The 19889-nt window shown below is 47.7% G+C and overlaps 1 protein-coding gene across 1 annotated transcript in view; it reads left to right on the plus strand.

Annotated features, from left to right (window-relative positions):
• TBC1D22A (TBC1 domain family member 22A) overlaps nucleotides 1-19889 on the plus strand; it is a gene marked incomplete at its 5' end in the record, with an annotated part of 424244 nt that overhangs the window by 342880 nt on the left and 61475 nt on the right. The window contains 1 exon segment of the mRNA NM_001133321.1: nucleotides 18153-18248. Coding sequence (NP_001126793.1) covers nucleotides 18153-18248 — 96 coding nt within the window.

Genomic DNA, 19889 nt, shown 5'->3' on the forward strand with positions numbered 1-19889 from the left:
TTTTTGGTTTGATTCTTAGCTAGTTTTTGCTGGTGTGCATTTTTCCGGTTTAAGGATCCTTGCCTCCCTGCAGGGCCAGCAGCAGCAAAGGATGAGAGAGAGCAGGTTGGGGGAGGGGGCTGCCTTGTTCACTCTGCCGACTCTCAGCTGCCCACCGGAAAGGCTGGCTAGGCCATTCCTCATCTGTGAGCCCTAGGAGTTCCCAGCTTCTCAGTGCATGTTGATTTTTCGTTAATAAATTGAATATTTAAACTAGTCAATTGGTATATAAAAGGACTTAGGAACACAGCCCTGGGAAACGTCTTTCAAATTTGAACATGGAAGCGATCTGTCATCACTGAGCACATCATTGATGACAGATGCAGTCATCACTGTAATGGTTAATTTATATGTCAACTTGGCGGAATCACCATTGCCAGATATTTGGTCAAACATTATTCTGGATGTCTCTCTGAAGGTGTTTTTTGGTTGAGGTTGTTACCGAAACACCAGGGGTTCAGTCTGGGTCCCGCTGCTCACTGCACAGAAAACCAATCCCCAAGACAACAATTGTTCCCAAGGAAGAAGGCTTTAATTGGGTGCTGCAGCCCAGGAGGTGGAAACTCAGTCTTAAATGCATCTCCCTGACTGACTAAAACATAGCAGGGATGAAAAGTAATGATGTATGGGAAAACAGGGAGGGGTAAGGAAGCAGTCAAGATGAATGAGGGGCTTGGCATCTAGCTGTCTGGAAGCTATGAGCTGGTGAGTTTTAGTTCTTTGATACTTTTTGAGAGGCCTGATATCTCATTGTCCGGATCTGGTGAGTTTCAGTCCTTTGATACTTTTTGAGAAGCCTGCAAGTCCTTTCCTGAGGAAGGAACTCAGATAAAACAAATGTTAAGTTTTAAGCTTTAAGATCAGAAGGGTCAGTTTCTAAGTTTGTCAAAAAAACGGTCTGTGGGACTATTGGGTGGGTTTCAAGGCTAACATTTAAGTCAGGGGACTTTGCGTAAAGCAAAGGGTGACCCTCCATAATGTGCGTGGGTCTCATCCCATCCATTGAAGGCCTTCATAGACAGAGACTGGCCTCTCCCAAGCAAGAAGGAATTCTGCCTGCTTTTGGGTGGACTTAAACTGCAGCTCTTCCCTGAGTCTCTAGCCTGCCACCTACCCCACCAGATTTTGTTCTCATCAAGCCTCTACAATTGTATGAGCCAAGTCCCTAAGATAAATGCCCCCCGTCTATTCCTATACATGTATATGTAAATACATCCTGTCGGTTCTGTTTCTCTAGAGAACCATGACTGATACGTCAACCAAAGAATAAATATCCATTAGGAATTTTAAAAGTTCAGTATAGTTTATGTCTTTCTGTTATACTATATGGCTTTAAAAGGCTTATTTCAGTTGGAGAGTGTTCATACATTCGACCAGAATCCCAGGACCAAGGGGCAGACCCTGTAGATCATTCCCTTCCCCTGATCGGCCTCCGAGGCTGTAGAGAGGAGAACCCGTCCTGTGACTCACTAGATTTGATTGGCTGTGACCTTTGTCTTTAACCAGTTGGAATGTTCTCAGACCTAGACAGACACATGCCGATAAGTATCTGGCAAAAGAGAACATGGGTGGCATAGAGCTAATGGATGAGTCACTGAGGCCGGCTGGATAGCAACAGGCTCATTTAGGCTTTAGGATTTGGCTGTGCCATGCAATGTGATGTACAGCTCTTACTACAGCCCATGCCCTAAACATGGGGATGTTGGCGTGAATTTTAAAATGGCCGTGCTCTGCATTATGGCCTGGTAATTGTGAAACACAGTGGTCTGGTGATGAATATTTCAAAGGAAATCATAGCAAAGATTTTGCTTGTGCAGCTGAAGTTGGTGCACTTGAATCTTAGCAAAGAATGGGAAACCATTTCTGTCATTTGAGTGGCCTCAAAACCACATCTATGTAAATACGCGTATGCAGGGAAATCTCCTGAGGCCAGAAGGCCATTTGTTTTTATTTCATGCGAAAAATTATAAGGAAGATCGAACAATGCAATTAAAGGTGAAATATTGTTCCTTTTATCACAGTTTCTCCATTACAAAAAATAGAAGGAAAATTGTTTCTTTGCCTTAGTTCCTACATTTTAGAAAGTTTATATCATATATAAGTAATTTGCATTTAGTTAATCTTAGTCGTTTTGAACTTTCATTTTGTCATTTTATAAGCAAAACTAAATCCGCCACAGAACGTGGAGCGCAGTGTTAAGAGAACTCATGTGGTGAGGCACCAGGATTTGCCCCCCGTCTCCCAACTGGGAACTGAAGGAGAGGAGCAGCTCGGCTCTGTCCTGCTGTGCAATCCCTTTGAGCTTCTCTCAAACACCAGGGCCCTGGCCCCTGAGGTAACTCCTGGCAGTTCTTAAGGGAACAATCCTGCAGGAAGACCCTTGAGAGGAAGGTTACAGGGCTGTCAGGAGCTGCCCCAGGCCTATGCACCTTTCCCGGTGAGGGGAAAGGTTGAGGCTGAGTGACAGCAGAGGGGGCAGAACCAGAACCCTTTCCCAGGGCTGGGCTGGTGGCTGAGTCATATAGATGAGAGGTGCTGCCACATAGATGATGAGTCTGTTGGTAACTAGAAAAGACCACTTCAGATTAGTCCTTGGTCTTTTTGCTTTTTTTAATTATAAAAAATGTTAAATATACAGAAACATGTAGATAATAGTCTAATGAATGCCTTTGAACTTATTACCCAGCTTTATCAAATCAAAAAGATTTGTTTCACTTTTAAAAAGCTTCAGATCTGTTGTCTATTTCTTGTTTAGAAACACATTTCACATGTACTATGGAAGCCTCTTCACTTCCTTTCCTCTACTCCGCAGTCTGTGGTTTCCTTTAACCCATATTCTTGCCTAAACTTTGTATTCCTCATCTTTTTAGTTCTTGCCCATCTGGAAAGTAGGAACTGGCCTCTCACCTCACCCACTGTGTTGCACACCCAAGATTTTTTCTCTTGTTGATTCTTTGGAGGATTTTGAAATAGAATACATTCTGGATACGAATCCTTTGTCAGTCACATACCCACTGCAAGTATCTTTTTCCAGTTTGTGATTAGGAAATCTTAATTATAGTGTCTTTTGTCATACAGAAGTTTAAAATTTTGGGGTAGTTAACTTCATCAGTTTTTAAAATTTATCCTTTGTTGGCCGGGCATGGTGGCTCACGCCTGTAATCCCAGCACTTTGGGAGGCCGAGGGAGGCAGATCACTTGAGGCCAGGAGTTCCAGACCAGCCTGGCCAACATGGCAAAACCCCATCTCTACTAAAAATACAAATATTAGCCGGGTGTGGTGGCGCCCACCTGTAATCCCACCTACTTGGGAGGCTGAGGCAGGAGAATTGCTTGAACCTGGGAGGCGGACGTTGCAGTGAGCTGATTTCGCACCACAACACTCCAGCCTGGGCGGCAGAGCAAGACTCTGTCTCAAAAAAAAAAAAAAAAAAAAAAAGTATATCCTTTGTGCCCTGAGGTGGTGTTTTTAGTTGCTGCTTTCTCCCCCACCCTCAGTTTGCATGTGGTGTGCAACAGAGTCCAGTTTCATTCTTCCACATGGATAGCCAGTTGTTTTCTCTGTACCATTGATGGAACGTTCCATCCTTTGCCTTCTGGCCGGCACTACTGTGCCTGTCATGGATGATTGAGTGTCCACATCAGTATCGGCATGCCCCTGTGTCCTTTCTTCCACTGGTCTTTCTGTCTGGGGCCTAGGCCACGTGGCCTACATTAGTCCCACAAAATGTCTTGCTGTCTGATAACAGTCTTCACCTTGTCGTTTTGTCTTTGGGGTTGTCATGCTAGTTTTGGCCCTTTGCTCTTCAATATCAACTTTGGAATATGCTTTAATTCCACAAAAATCCTGGATAGATGATAGGGAGTTTTTATTAGAAATGCATTGAATTGGGTTGGGCACAGTGACTCATGCCTGTAATCCCAGCATTTTGGGAGGCCGAGGTGGGTGGATCCCGAGGTCAGGAGATCGAGACCAGCCTGGCCAACATGGTAAAACCCTGTCTCTACTAAAAATACAAAAATTAGCCAGGCATGGTGGTAGGCACCTGTTATCCCAGCTACTTGGGAGGCTGAGGCAGGAGAATCACTTGAACTCGGGAGGTGGAGCTTGCAGTGAGCTGAGATTGCGTCACTGCACTCCAGCCTGGGCAACAGAGCAAGACTCCATCTCAAAAAAAAAAAAAAGAAAGAAAAAGAAAAGAAATGCATTGAACATACCAGTTTAAAGGAAGATAATTGACATATTTTCCATTTTGAATCTTTTTGTGTATGAACCTGGTATATCTCTCTGTTAGGTTTTCTTTTATGTCTTTCAGGTAACTTTTACATCATTTCCAAAAGTGTCTTGCATATATTTGTGTAATATATTCCTGAGTTCTTCTGTCCCTCTCACTCAGCAAAAATTCTGCAGGGGTGGGCTCCCCGTGCCCAGAGGTTGTCTACCTGCCTTTGCCTTTGACTGGTCAGAATACCCTTTCATCTGTTTACCTGGAAGTAGGAGGGGCTCTGAGTGCTAGCTATCCCCTGGGAGTGGTGGGGGCCCCTGCTACTGTGCAGCTGTCCTTTGGAGCAGCTCTCGTGGCATGCTGGCTGCTTTATTAGATACAATTTACTGGAGGTAGTAAAAAAAAAAAAAAAAAAAAAAAAAAAAGAAAAAATCAGGATTGGGAGATTTCCGCTGTCTCATCCAGTTGGAATAGGATCAGGACTTTTTAATGGTCATTTCCAAGGCATGTGGGCTCTTCGGTGAAATGTCTTTCCCTTAACTAGAGAGATGTATTATTTTTAAAGACGGTGTTGGCTCTAAGAAGAGTATTTCTCCTTGACCTCTAGAACCCCCTCTCCCCAGAGTCCTGCTCTTTCCCCAGGGTGAGCATTTTAAGAGGAGATTCTTCTCATGGACTTGTTTTTCAGCAGCATGGGATGTGTCCGGATGCAGCTCTGACCTCACTTACGGCTGTTCTGACACCCTGATGCTGCCGTCACCCAGTGGCCTGTGCACTGCAGGAACTGGACACTCTTCCCTGGGCACTGCGCAGCAGAAGCCATGCTCCCTCACCCCGTGCACCAGGCTGCCCTGGGGAAGGGCCAGGTGAGGCCTCCCCCCGACTCCATGTATTAGGCTGCCCTGGGGAAGGGCCAGGTGAGGCCTCCCCCCGACTCCATGTATTAGGCTGCCCTGGGGAAGGGCCAGGTGAGGCCTCCCCCCGACTCCATGTATTAGGCTGCCCTGGGGAAGGGCCAGGTGAGGCCTCCCCCTGACTCCATGTATTAGGCTGCCCTGGGGAAGGGCCAGGTGAGGCATCCCCCCGACTCCATGTATTAGGCTGCCCTGGGGACAGGTCAGATGACTCACATCATGGGTGGCTTGGGGTCTGGAGGTTCCTCCCTGTTGCCCGTTAACTTTGCTGACAGTCCTGCCCTCGTTGGGCTGAGACGGGGACACCAGGGAGTCATGCAGCTGTTAGTCGCACAGTGTCTCTGGCAAACAGCTGTGCTCTGAGCTCCGACTGGTACCTCCTGTGAGGAGAGGAGCCAGGGTCTCTGGAGAGCCTGCAGGCGTAGGGGGCAGTCAGGTGCTGCCATTGACTTAGCGAGCTTGCACACAGTAGCCCCAAACCCTGACTGCGGGGGCTCCTGAAGATGAATTTCCCATCCTAGCCAGTGGGGCTGTTCCAGGGAAAACCCCTCTTTACTCAGACCCTGACACAGGGGTCCCAATGCCAAGGCTGCTGCAGAGGTGAAAGTTCCACCCTCGGAAAGCCAGGAGTCCTGAGCGCTTACTCTGTGCTGTGCTGGATGTCACCGTGTGGAGGTGCAGATCCTGCTCTTCAGAGCCTTAGACGGCAGCTGGGAGGAAAAGCCATACACAAAGGGAAGGGCCTGGCCGAGGCGCTGTCTGTTCTCATTACCAGATAAGAAGCCTGGGAGGGAGTTTGGAGGGTTTTCAGGAAGGCATGAGAGGCTGGGGGTGGAGGAGCCAGGGAGAGTTGGGTTTAGGGGCGGTCAAGAATGGTTTGGCCTACCGGAAGACATGAGCAGAGGCAAAGACAGTGAGCAGCCTTGTCCCTGCTTGCTTTCTTTTTTCTTTTCTTTTTCTTTTTTTTTTTTTTTTTTTGAGACAGAGTTTCGCTCTTGTTGCCCAGGCTGGAGTGCAATGGCGCGATCTCAGCTCACTGCAGCCTCTGCCTCCCAGGTTCAAGCAATTCTCCTGCCTCAGCCTCCCGAGTAGCTGGGACTACAGGCATGTGCCACCACACCTGGCTAATTTTGTATTTTTAGTAGAGATGGGGTTTCTCTACGTTGGCCAGGCTGGTCTTGAACTCCTGACCTCAGGTGGTCCACCTGCCTTGGCCTCCCAAAGTGCTGAGATTACAGGTGTGAGCTACCACACCCGGCCTCGTCACTGCTTTCTAAAGTTAGAAGACATCAGGGTGGCTCTGCCAGGTCTCACATGGCCCATTCTGTGTTCCACATCACCCTCCCGGGTGCCTCACACAGCCACTCCAGCTCTCCACTGTTTTCTCGTCTATAGAGAGAGGTGCAACGTGCTGACCTTAAGAGCCCTTCCAGCCCTGGTGTTTGACACGGGCCCCAAACAGTGAGGGCCTCGAGCACCAGAAAAACGAGGTGGGGCGGCCTGGGGCTGTGTGGACTGGACTGCAGGCCTGAGAGTGGGTAGATGCTGACAGGCAGAGCCAAGATTGCAGGTCAAAGGCAGTGTTTGCAGTGAAAACTCTAGGGGGGCTGGTGGCTTCCAGGGCCCCTGCCTGGCCCATCCCTGCAGCTGCAGGCCGGTCCTAGCTTGTTCTTAGTACTTCACACAGTCCCACATAGGGGTGAGGCCTCAGGGCACAGGAGTGAGGCTGTGGAGTGCAGGGGTGAGGCATGGGGAACAGGAATGAGGCCTTTGGGCACAGGGGTAAGCCTGGAGAGTAGGGGTAAGGCCTAAGAGCACAGGAGTAAGGCTGTGGGGTACAGGCATGAAGGCCTGGAGAGCAGGGATGAAGCCCTGGGGCACAGGGGTGAGGCCTTGGGGAACAGGGGTGATATGGTTTGGCTGTGTCCTCACCCAAATCTCATCTCGAACTCCCATGTGTTGTGGGAGGTAATTGAATCATGGGGGCCATTCTTTCCCATGCTGGTCTCACGATGGTGAATAAGTCTCATGAGATCTGATGGTTTTAAAAAGAGGCATTCCCCTGCACACGCTCTCTCCTTTTTTGGCCTGCCACCATCCACGTAAGACGTGACTTGCTCCTCTTTGCCTTCCGCCATGATTGTAAGGGCTCCCCAGCCATGTGGAACTGTAAATCCAATTAAACCTCTTTCTTTTATAAATTGCCCAGTCTCAGGTATGTCTTTATCAGCCACGTGAAAACGGACTCATACAGGGGGTGAGGTGGGCCCTCCTCCCCTTCCCTCAGTAGGCTGCTGTCTTCAAAGCAGAGTCCTCTCTACCAGCAGCGGGCCTCAGAGGGATCACTTGGTCTCTGGTTAGGCAGTTAGAGCCTCGGCTAAATGAGCTTTGGGGCTTCTGTAAGACAGTCTGTGAGCTTGCCAGGATCTGCTTAAAAGAACCATATTTCTCTTCCATTGCAAAGTGTGAAAACATGCCCGATTTACATGGCACTCCCGGGAGCCCTTGGGCATTGTGCTTCAGTGTGGCCCCGGCAGACTTATTGTCGAGTCGTCAATCAAAGCTGCTGTTTCCTTCATTAGCGATTAAGAGAGGGGAATATTGAAATGATCTGAAATAAAAATTGCCAAAATGTTCTTTTGTTGTATTAATCAGAACCATATTCATCATTCGTCAGAATCCTAAAATATTCCTCACTCGCTTGTTAAATGACAACTGAGTGTTTCCTCTGCAGACTGGAAGTGTGAGGAAGACTGGAGGTGTCCCCCTACCCCCCAAACCACAGAGAAGAAGCAGGGACAGGCTTGGGACATTGTTTCACCAGGAGCGCTGGATGCTGGGCCGGCCTCTAGAGCCTGTCACTGCCCTGGTCGGGCTAGGGATGTCTTTCCAGCTTCTCCGTCTCTCCAGACCTTGGCTGGGTCCGAGACCTGTGTGAGTTTCCCAGTGCAGCGCCCAGCTGCCTCAGCCATGCCTGTGAGGCGAGGCGGCCAAGGCCCCAGGAGGAAAGGAGCAGTTTCCCCAGCATCTTCGGTCCTCGGACGGGACATGCTTGGTTTCCAAGGCCAGTGGATTCCAGGGTTTGATTGTGTGTTGGGGTTTTTCTCAAGTGCTAGGGCTGTAACAGACCAGCGCCAGCAGGAACAGGCCTGGCACTGGAGGCCAATGTGAAGGGGTCATGGGACAGAGTGGGGGCACCGAGTTAGGTGTATGGGGCCTCAAATGCCTTGAGGGGAACTGGGGGCTTCATCTTCCTTGATGGGAGATGGGGAGCCTCTGACTGTTAGGATCTGCCCACTACATCGTACCCATTGCACATGGCACATGGCAGACAGCTGTCCTTGCTCCAGTGACGTCCAGAATTTACCTGGTGCAGGGTAGCTGAGCATTCCACCCCCAATCCAGAATATTCCACACAAATGATGGTATTTCCTCATCTAGTCTTTTTGGCTTTCTGCTGGGAGAAGAAGGGAGAGCTTACGGTTTCGAAGGTGACCAGCTCAAGACCTTTGTTTCAGGGTAGGGGAGGAAACCATTTCCGTCCCCCACTTGCCTTTGCTACGGGACAGTCCTGAGTATCTGCTGAAGGTTCATCACTGAGGATCCTTTCTCAGTCTCTGGCACCTTCCTTTACCTCCCCAAACTAGCCCGGAGCCTGGGAGAACGGGGAGATCTTGATTTGCAGGACAGGCCTGGTGGCATGGAGGTGGGGGATGCCAGAAGTGGCCTTGCGCTATGCACCTCCCTGTGAGTAAGCCAGTGCTCATCCCACAGCCCCGGGGGCTTCTCCAAGTCACAGTCTCCTCCTGCTTGACCAAGCCCAGGCGTTTGCCTCTCACTGAAGGGGATGGAGCCCCTGGTCCTGAGTGGGCTCAGGCCAAGGCCGGGTGCCCAGGGCTGGTCTGTGGCCAACGCTCACGCCTCCCTGTTTACCCACTGAGTGCTGGGTGATATTTATTGTCTGGATTATGCTTCATTAAAGCAGAAGCCCATTTTCCATAGATGATATGAATTTTTTATTTGTTAAATTACTGTTTTAATGTAATTTACCAAGTCATCCAAGACAAATAATCCACTTAAGTGATGCCGTAAAGCTCTGTTTTCCCGCCCCCGCTGTGTTTCCATGAAAGTGTGGCCTCTCCTAAGTTCTGCTCCCCGGTTGGAGACATCTTGTGAGCGGCAGAATTTACATTCCAGCCTTACTAATTCCGAGTAGGATTGAGTAGGAGGGCTGGCCGGGGGCTGACCTTTGCACTCCCTGGTTAAATAAAAGGCTGTTAAGCAAATTCAGGGTGTAAACAGGATTCCTTGGAGAACCCATCATTCTGGAACTTCCCGGAGTATTCCTGGAGACCTTTCCTTCTCAGTGTTTGCAATGCTAATTACCAATCATGCATTCCTCAGGGCTGCTTCCCTCAGGGCCTTACAGACCTGAAGGTTTTTGTGTGTTCAGGTCACCTAAGGTATTTAAAAGGAAAGACACACGTTTCTTTCCCCCCTCCCCCAACCCTCACCCTCACCCTCACCCAGAAAGAGGTACATTGCTCTAGGTACATTCTCAGTGCCAAGGTTCCATGCACCTAGCCTGTCCCTTTCCCCAGGCTCCTGGTAACCCAAGGTGGTGAATTTGGGTGTGTGTGTGTAATTTCATTCAGTTTCCATTCCTACTCTTAGGCTTGGGGCTGGGATTAGAATGAGAAGGGGTCACAGAGGGGAAAGCTGACACATGGGACACACTGGACCATGACAGTATGGCACGTGCAGCAGAGACATGGCCAGGGCTCCTGGGAAGAAGGGGTGGAGACAGCCCACTGCCTGGGAGGAAGGGGGAAGATCCTGAAGAATGAATGGGTTTATCTAGAGGAACAAACCAGGAGCATTCCCTCGTGGGGCAGCAGAGTGCACGAGAGAGCTAAGGCTGCAGAGGGTTGGAATACCAGGTGCGGGGTGGGTAGGGACCGGATGTCCGGTCTGCTCTGGCTCATTTCTACTTTATCCTGAAGGCAATGGGTATTGAAAAATAAAATGGTGACATGATAGGAGCCCACTGAATTAGAAAGGGCATCCTAGTTACAGTGCAGAGGGAGGGCTGACGTGCCCGGAGAATGGGATATAGGGGTCGCAGTGGCATTTAAACTCAGTTTAAATATTTGGTCAGTTTTAATTCCAACACAAACATGTAACGTTTTAATGGCTGTATATATTTTAATGGATATTGAGGACTAAGCTCTGATTTTTTTTTATCTTGCTCAAATTCCTATCTAAGGGGTCTGGAGAGTCAGGCCGTACAAACCATACATAAATTCTCATCAGATGGGTTTTAATTAACTCTGTAGATCATGACTTACTTTCCAGCCTGACTCTGGCACAACATTATATGACAAAGAAGAAAGTCAAAATTTTACCCCAAAACATGTTGCTTTGCCATATTTTGAAATGGCAAAGCTGTCCTTTGTGGGGGAAAATTTGCGTCTGTAAAGAATCTTGGCCAGGCACTGTGGCTCACGCCTGTAATCTCAGCACTTTGGGAGGCAGAGGCAGGCGGATCACGAGGTCAGGAGCTTGAGACCAGCCTGGCCAATATGGTGAAACCCCATCTCTGCTAAAAATATAAAAAATTAGCCAGATGTGGTGGTGTGCACCCGTAGTCCCAGCTACTTGGGAGGCTGAGGCAGGAGAATTGCTTGAACCCAGGAGGCAGGGAGGTTGCAGTGAGCCGAGATCATGCCACTGTACTCCACCCTGGGCGACAGAGTGAGACTCTGTCTCAAAAGCAAAAAAGAATCTCTATTAACATAGCTAGATTTTTTTCTTCCAGGCCCTCCCAATCCTAAAGAGATTAAGAGTCCAGCACCTTTTAAAGATTCAATAGATGGCCAGGCATGGTGGCCCACGCCTGTAATCCCAGCACTTTGTGAGGGCAAGGCAAGCGGATCACCTGAGGTCAGAAGTTCAAGACCAGCCTGACCAACATGGCAAAACCCCATCTCTACTGAAAATACAGAAATTAGCTGGGCATGATGGCACATGCCTGTAATCCCAGCTATCCCAGAGGCTGAGGCAGGAGAATCGCTTGAACCCAGGAGGCGGAGGTTGCAGTGAGCTGAGATCGCACCATTGCACTCCAGCCTGGGCGACAGAGAAAGACTCTGTCTCAAAGAAAAAAAAAAAAAAAAAAAAAAAAGATTCAATAGGAAACATTTCTCTCTATTGTCTCTAAGAGCAGCCACTATAAGACTTCAAAAGAACCTTGTCTCCACAGTCTTTTATCTTAACCTGGACATTTCCTTTCTGTTATCCCAGATCGTTAGACAAACGCAACCAGTTGTCAACTAGAACATGTATAAATTTACCTATATCGCCTGGGAACAGCCCCCTGACCGCCGCCACTGCCGCCTTTCGGTTGTCCCGCCTTTCTGAGCCAAACCAGTGTATTTCTTAAATGTATTTGATTGATGTCTCATGCCTCCCTAAAATGTATAAAATCAAGCTGCACCCTGACCCCCTTGGGCACATGCTCTCAGGACCTCCTGAGGGTTGTATCATCGGCCATGGTCACTCATATTTGGCTCAGAATAAATCTCTTTAAATATTTTACAGAGTTTGACTCTTTTCGTCAATAATATCATAAAAAAAAAACTAACTCATCAAACCTATACTACAAAGCCTCAGTAGTAATATATTTAAGATTCTTGAAATGAGTGGATTTAAAAAAAAAAAAATAGGGCAGAGCCTCCCCTTTCCGGTGGTGTGGTGGATGTGGTGTCCAAAAGACCCTCCTGTTTTTGGTGTGACTATACCAAATAATGCTGGTGTGTTTTTAAAAAACATAACCACAAAGGTGAGACTATCAGAGACCAGAAATCTCGAGAAAATACAAATCTAGAGAGATAGGGGAGCAGCATCAAAGCTGTTCTTTACCCAGGGGTATCTGCCAGTTGATTTTAATGAGCCACTGGCAGGAGTCAAAACCTGGGGACTGTTTTGTTCAGAGACTGAACAGCTGTTTGTGTTTGTCTTTCTTAGCTTTGGCCAGGTTAAAGGAGAAAGAAAGAACCCTCCCCTTCCTCAGAATTTCCAACTACAATCCTACATTCACATGGATTGGGGGAGCCCCAGTTCATGTTACTTATTTGACCTAAAAAAATTGCAAGCTAAAAATTTGGTTTAATGTAGTCTGGGATAACAAGGCCCTCAGGCTCTAGAGAAGCAAATATAGGTTTCCCACCCCCTTCCCCCGCAAAGTAAAGCCTCAAAGAATTCCAATAGATATACATTCTAAGGAGCATAAAGACGGGAGAAGTCACTGAAGTACAAGGAAGCAAGCCACCAGGGGCAAGAATCAGCAGTGAAAACAGACTGCAGAAAGAGATCTACAGAGATTTTAGAATTATCTGAGATATGTTATAAAAATAAGCTTATACATTTTAAATAATACAAAGAAAGGTATTGAATGAAAGAAGGAGGGGTAACTATCAATTTACAAGGCAGAACTGAAGAAATAACCGAGGTTCAAATGTAATAGATAAGTGAAACAAATTGTGACACAGTTGAAGAGATGATTAATGAACTAGAAGAGAGATTTGAGGAAAGTACTTCTCCCGGAAAGACAAAGAGATGGAAGATACAAAAAGAGAGGCTAAAGGAATTGGAGGATAGAATGAAAAGACCCCAACTCTATCTGATCAGAGTTCTGAGAAAATAAAGAGAATGGGCACAAATGGATGTTTGATAGGAGATAATGGATGACCATTTCCAAAATTGATGAAAACTACTTATTCCCCAGATTCAGAAAGACCAATATCTCTAGCAGAATAAATATCACAAGGAAACTGCAAAACATCCAAGACAAAGAAGGTATTCACAAGCAGCCAGAGAGAAAAGTTAGATTGCTTATGAAGGAATGACAAATAGATTGCTAGCATTCAATAGTGGAGGCTAGAAGATGATGCAGTATCATCTTTTAAAATAATAACCAACTTAGAATGATATATCCAGCAAACTATCTTTCAAGAATGAGAATAAAGACATTTTTAGACAAATGAACTCTGAGAGGGCTTACAACCAAAAGACCCTAAAACTGTCTCATTAAAGGAGCTTCTAAAGGTCGAATTTAAAGAAGGATAATAATTTCCAAAGAAAGGTCTAGGTGCAAGAAGAAATAATGAGGAAAAAAAAAGGTAAAGTCATGAATAACTCTAAACAAACATATATGAGAGAACAAGAAGATCTCCATTTATAACTTTGGGAGGCTGAGGTGGGTGGATCACAGGGTTAAGAGATCGAGACCATCCTGGCCAACATGTTGAAACCTCGTCTCTACAACCCGGGAGGAGGTTTCAGTGAGCCGAGATCATGCCACTGCACCCCAGTCTGGCGACAGAGTGAGACTACATCTCAAAAAACACAACAAAACAGAAAACAAAAGTCACAGTAGAACTGAAATTCTGGAAAACGTGAGTACATAGCTAGGGAAGATTAGGTCAGTGTGTGGTGCTGGTATGACTAGAATTAAAATATTCTTAATTTTTTGTATTGTTTGGGAGGAGGATAAAGATAACAATTCATTTTAGATCATTAAGTTAAATATACATGTTAAAATTTGTAGAGGGCCTATTAATAGAAACAATTCAGTAACTTCCAGATTCACTGGGGTTAGGGCATTAGAATGTAGAGGGAAGTAGGCCAGAAAGACAAATGCTAGAAAAAGTAGAACAGTTGGAAACTTCTAAATGAGAGCATGTGAATTAACCTGAATGTATCAGGAGTCACAGCCAGCAGGGACCAAGCTCTTTGGTTAGAAAGCATGGCTGGAGTTTAAAAACCCAGTGCTGTGCTAGTTATAAGAGAAATATAAGGAAATAAAGAATAGGGGGGAACCCAACAACTACCAACAAACAGAAATTGAGATTTTCAGGACCCTATTTTCAATATCATCAAAAATATGAACTTGTTAGGGAAAATCTAAAAACAGATATAATAGACCTGTAGTGAGAAAACCATAAAACACTGGTGAAGAGAAAGAAGATCTGATTAAACGAAGAGCTATATCATGGTTATGAGTCAGAAGACTGATTAAGAGCTATGCTATGGTCATGAGTCAGAAATCCCAGCAAGCTTTTCTGTAAAAATTGACAAAACAGGTTCTAAAACTTACACAGAAATGCAGAAGATTTGGAATAGCCAGAACAGCCTTGAAAAAGAAGAAGACATAAGTGAGGACTAGCACTAGCTGAAGTTTAGTCTTTCAACAAATTGCTGGAACAATTAGATATCCATGTGCATACAGATGAACTTCCATACTTTTTACCATATACAAAAATTAACTCAAAATGGATTATAGATCTAAAGTAAAACTTTATAAACCTTCTAGAAGAAAACCTTTATGCCCTTGAGTTAGGCAATGATTTTTTAGATAAGACACCAACAGCATGATCTGTAAAAGAACAAAGTACTAGGTTGACCCTCACCAAAATTTAAAACCCACGGTCTTCAAAAGTCACTGTTAAGAGGATGAAAAGAGGAGGCTTGGGGAGAAAACATTTGCAAAGCATGTATTTGATAAAAGGTTTATATCAAAACTAGTGGCAGTTTTTTCAAAAGGTAAACATACTCCTACCATATGATCCAACTGTTCTATTCCTAAGTATTTATCCAAGCAAAATGAAAGCCTGGGTCCATTCAAAGATGAGTACACAAATGTTCATGGCATCTGTCTGCATAGTAGCCCCAAACTAGAAACAATTCAGTCCATCAGCAGATGAATGGATAAACAAACTGTGGTATATCCATGCAGTGGGTGCTGCTCAGCATGTATAGAAATGATCTATTAGTCCATGCAATGTCATGGATGAAGCTAAAGTAATCATCCTACGTGGAAAAGCCAGACCAAAACCAAATGTGTATTACATGATTCCCTTTATTTGAAAATATTGGAAATGTAAGGTAATGTATAGTGACACAAGTAAGTCAGTGATTGTCTGGGACTGGGAGGGCTCGAAGGGAGGATTTACAAATGGGCACAAAGAAACCTTTGGAGCCATAGATACGTCCACTACCTTAGTTGTGATGGTGTTTTCCCAGCTGTATGCATATATCAAAACTTATCAAATTATAAACTTGAAATATGTAAAGGTTTTTTGTTTTGTTTTGTTTTTTGAGACGGAGTCTTGCTCTGTCACCCAAGCTGGAGTGCAGTGGCTCGATCTTGGCTCACTGCAAGCTCCGCCTCCCAGGTTCATGCCATTCTCCTCCTTAGTATCTGGGACTGCAGGCACCCGCCACCATGCCCAGCTAATTTTTTGTATTTTTAGTAGAGTCAGGGTTTCACCGTGTTAGCCAGGATGGTCTTGATCTCCTGACCTTGTGATCTGCCCGCCCTGGCCTCCCAAAGTGCTGGGATTACAGGCGTGAGCCTCTGCGCCCAGCCTGAAATATGTAAAGTTTATTGTATGAGAGTTATACCTCAGGAGAGCTGTTTAAAATACATTACCAAACAAAAACTGATAGGTAGTTGTAGTCATATTAGACTCCTTCCTCTCGACTAGAGACTTCAGAGCAAAAGCCCTGCGTGAGATTAGAGGTCATAAGTATTTATACGTTCAGTACACCAGGAAGAGAAAACAATTTTGAATTTGTATGCTCCTGATAACATAGCTTCCAAACACAGAAAACAAAGATTGGCAGAACCATAAGGAGAAAGACATAAACTCACTCTCATAATGGGAGTTTTGAAACATACCTGTCAGTTATTGATAGATTATAAGCAGACGAAAAAAACCAGTCAGGATTTATAGGAAACTTGAACAACGCTGTTGATGAACTTTGTTTAGTGGACGTATGCAGGGCACTCTATCCAGGAACTCTAGAATATGCACCCCCTTCACGTTCTGTGGTCTGGCCCCAGCTCGCTGGTCATTCCTGTGGGTCGTTCAGTCCTTGGTGTTTATTTCTGGCCCAAATCACTAGCCACTCTCCAGGCTTGTGTGTCCAGGTGCCTCCCTGACATCTCCACCAGGATCCCCAAGTGTCTTAAACTTGGCAGTTCCAAAGAACAACTCATGGCCTTCCCACCAAAACACTGTCTCCTACAGCCCTTTCCACAAACCTTTCCCCATCTTAGGAACTGGCAACTTCGCCCTTCCAGTTGTTGAGGCCCAAAGTGTGGGAGTGGCCCTTGGTTCCTTTCTCTCCTACCCCAGATCTCTCATACTCGTTGGTGTATTTTTTCTGCACAACCTTCAAAATACATCTCAAATTTGTCTTCCCACAAGCTTCCCTGCTCCCTCTTGGCCCGAGTCACTAGCCCCTCTTGAATTTCTGACAACCACGGTCCCCTAACCTGTTTCCTGGTTCTTCTGGTTCCATCTCTCCCCACCCTGCCATGTGCCGACCATTCTCAGAGTGACAGTGGGAGGGATGCTTCTGAAGCCTGCATCTTTCCCTGCTCAGATCCCCGAGGATCTGTACCCCACATGTTCCTGCCATCGCTTGCCTCTGCTCGCCTCGCTCTGCGGTAGCTGTGCTGGTCTCCTCGCTGCTTTTGGAACATGCCAGGCAGCCTCTAACCACAGGGTCTCTGTGTTTCCTGTTGCTTTTATCTGGAATGTTTCTCTGCCATGTGTCTAAATGCCTTTTCTGGCCAGGCACAGTGGCTCACACCTGTAATCCCAGCACTTTGGGAGGCTGAGGCGAGTGGATCACCTGAGGTCAGGAGTTCGAGACCAGCCTGGCCAACATGGTGAAACCCCGTCTCTACTAAAAATACAAAATTAGCCAGGTATGGTGGCGCACATCTGTAATTGCAGCTACTCGGGAGACTGAGACAGGAACATTGCTTGAAACCAGGAGGCGGAGGTTGCAGTGAGCCAAGATCACGCTACTACCCTCCAGCCTGGGCAACAGGGCGAAATTCTGTCTCAGTAAAGAAAATAATAGTAATAAACACATTTTTTCTCTTTGGACGTTTGCTCATCTGTCACCTTAGGCGATTGACCGTTGTACTGAAGTGGCATCCCCCTCTTCACACACAAACCCCCTTGCTGTTCCTCGTCCCAGTCTTTGCCTTATTTTCTCCATAGCACATCACCATCTAATGCACTGTGCATTTGATTTGTTTACTTAATGAACCATTGACAGTAGTCCTGTAGATGTTGCACAGGCAAGGCAGAACAGTGAAGGTAGCACCCCAAGAACTGGAGTTTGGGGAACCCTCAGTCTTTGCAGTTGGCTGTGCGTGCTTGAACTAACACCATAGCCCCAAGGTGTGCAAGCCCCGAGCCTCGGTGTGGGAGGGCCTCTGGGAGCTGACAGTGGTCCTGGGTTTCCGGGATGAGTAAGGGGTAGATATCTCAAGAAGGGGGAGCAGGGGAGGGTCGTTTGATGACAGTGAGGAGAGACATGGGTGGTAATTTGAGGGGCGTGAGCCATGTCCTTCCCTGTCCTTCCGTGTCCGTGGCTTCCGAGTCCGTGGCTTCCGAGTAGCATCATTTCCCTGTTCATTTCCCAGGGAGACCTGGACAGGGCTGTGGTCCCAGGCCCAGTGCCTGATCTCCAGCTTGACTGGGCTCAGCCTTGTTTCCTCGTCTGTGGAGTGGGAGGAGGCCTCCCTCACGCACCCTTTGTGAGGAGTAGACTCTGCCTGGCGTGACACCAGCACACGTTGAATTTGTCTCTTATCCTTTTTGGCTGTTGTCTGTGCAAGAGAGGAGAACAACCGCTTCTGAGGCTGCCTGAAGCTTGGTCTGCTGTTCACATGCTATTTATCAGGCTGCTGGAACTTAAAGAGAAAATGGTGTTTGTTTTAATGAAATGAGAATTTTGAAATTAAGGCATTAAGTAAAAGTGAGTCAACGCAAACTTTGGTTTTCTCTGAACCCTGACTAGATAAACCCTGACTGTCGCAGATAACCTCGCAGTGATGTTAATGGGCCTTGCGTTACAATTTCTCTCTTGGTTATTTTTTCTCTTTTAGTCTGAACCGGAGGGCTTTTCTCATTTCCACTTGTACGTGTGCGCTGCTTTTCTCGTGAGATGGAGGAAGGAAATACTAGAAGAAAAAGATTTTCAAGTAAGTAAATGTCTTTTCAAAAGAACCCAAGTTTGATTTTCTACTAGGAGAGAGGTTTATTGCGTTTTAGTTCACAGGGTTATTTGTGGAAGAGTTTTGAGAAGCGCTGCCTGCGTTTCGCTGCTGACCTCCTGCTGGTTGAAAGCTCGTCCAGCTGAGGAGACGAGCCTGGCAGTGGTCACACGGTCACAGCGGTGGAAACGCTGCCCACGTTGAGTTATTAGATGTGGCTGTGTGACAAGCTCCCCGCAGAACCTTCCCTGGGCCAGCGTGCCCCTCAGCAGCACGACCCCTGCAGTGTGCGGCTCGTGACCTCTGGTCCCTGGAACCCTCTTTACAGCATGTGGACTGTGATGCTTTAGGGACAGGGCTGGGCAAGAAATCACACAGCCTGGGGTGCCTTCCAGCCAGGCCACTGGGAGCTCTGTGACTAGGGGCACGCTGTTTAGCCTCACTAAGCTAGTACCTGGCGACTTAGCGGGAGAGCCCTCCTCGCATCCTATGCATCAGAGGCACGCCCTGCTGGGCTCCGTGCTTGACCTGTGGGACTCCCTGTGGACTAGTGTCCAGCCCCTGACCCACCCCACGTGTTCCTCTGTGAGGTGTCCCGAGCATGCTGTGGACTGTTGGCCCCTTCACGGGGTGATACCCACTGTTCCTCAAGGTGCGGGCTGGGAAGTCCTTCTGCCCAGTGTTCATCCAGCAGAGGGCTCTGGGTGCAGCAAGGAAGACCCCAGCAGTGGGAACCAGACCAGGCTCTGCACCAGCTGGCTGGGGTCAGCCACGCTCCACCACTCTCCCTTCTCGAGGCCTTCGTCTCTCAGATAAAGGGACGGACCTAGGTCCCCAGGGCAGTGCTCTGCACAGCTGGCAGCCTGTTGTTCCCCAGCTCTGTGCTCATCAGAGGCTCCAAGCATCCCTGTTCCTTCCGAGAGCCTTGGGAGGAGCCAAGGAGCTCCTGCCGCCCCGCTTCATCTCGGCCCCAGGAGAGACCAGACAGGTGAGGGCCGTACCGAGGCCAAGAGCTGCCAACAGGTCCTGGCCCAGCAGATGGAACCCAGCCCGGGTGTTCGCAGGTGGATGGGACAAGACGCTCCTTCTGCTTACTTAGCTCCTGGCTTTTTGTCAGTGTGGGGTGCGGTTGTGCCCTGCGGGGAGCATTGAAGCAGTGATTGGCATCTCAGTCTCAGACACGCGCCTGCCTTGCCTCCCCCAACCATGGTCTGTAAGTGAGTAGGGCGCACCTGGCCTGCCCGCCCGCCCGGCTGATGCAAGACTGCTGGGGCTGCGGCCTCCTGGACCGTCTGGCCCACTCGTCACTTTGCACAGGGGAATGTAGAGGCGACAAGAGGGGCCATGACTTGCTGTGTCACCAAGTAAGATGGAATGAATGAGTGGGGCCTAGACTGCGGTCTCCTGGCGAGCTGTCCTCCACAGTGGGCTCTCCATCTGTGCGGAGAGCAGTGCTGGCTGGGCAGGCAGCGGCCCCCCACTGACCTGGCCGCTTACCTGTCGGGAGAAGGGCCCAGCCTCTCTGGTGCTCAGCGGCCACTCCTGGTAGGACGGTGCCCAGAGTGGTTGGTTCCCACCGGCCAGCACACACAACTGTATGCTGCCTCCCGGAGAGCCTCCCAGGGGACT

This window comes from Pongo abelii, chromosome 23, assembly GCF_028885655.2.
Source record: "Pongo abelii isolate AG06213 chromosome 23, NHGRI_mPonAbe1-v2.0_pri, whole genome shotgun sequence".
NCBI classification, from domain to species: domain Eukaryota; kingdom Metazoa; phylum Chordata; class Mammalia; order Primates; family Hominidae; genus Pongo; species Pongo abelii.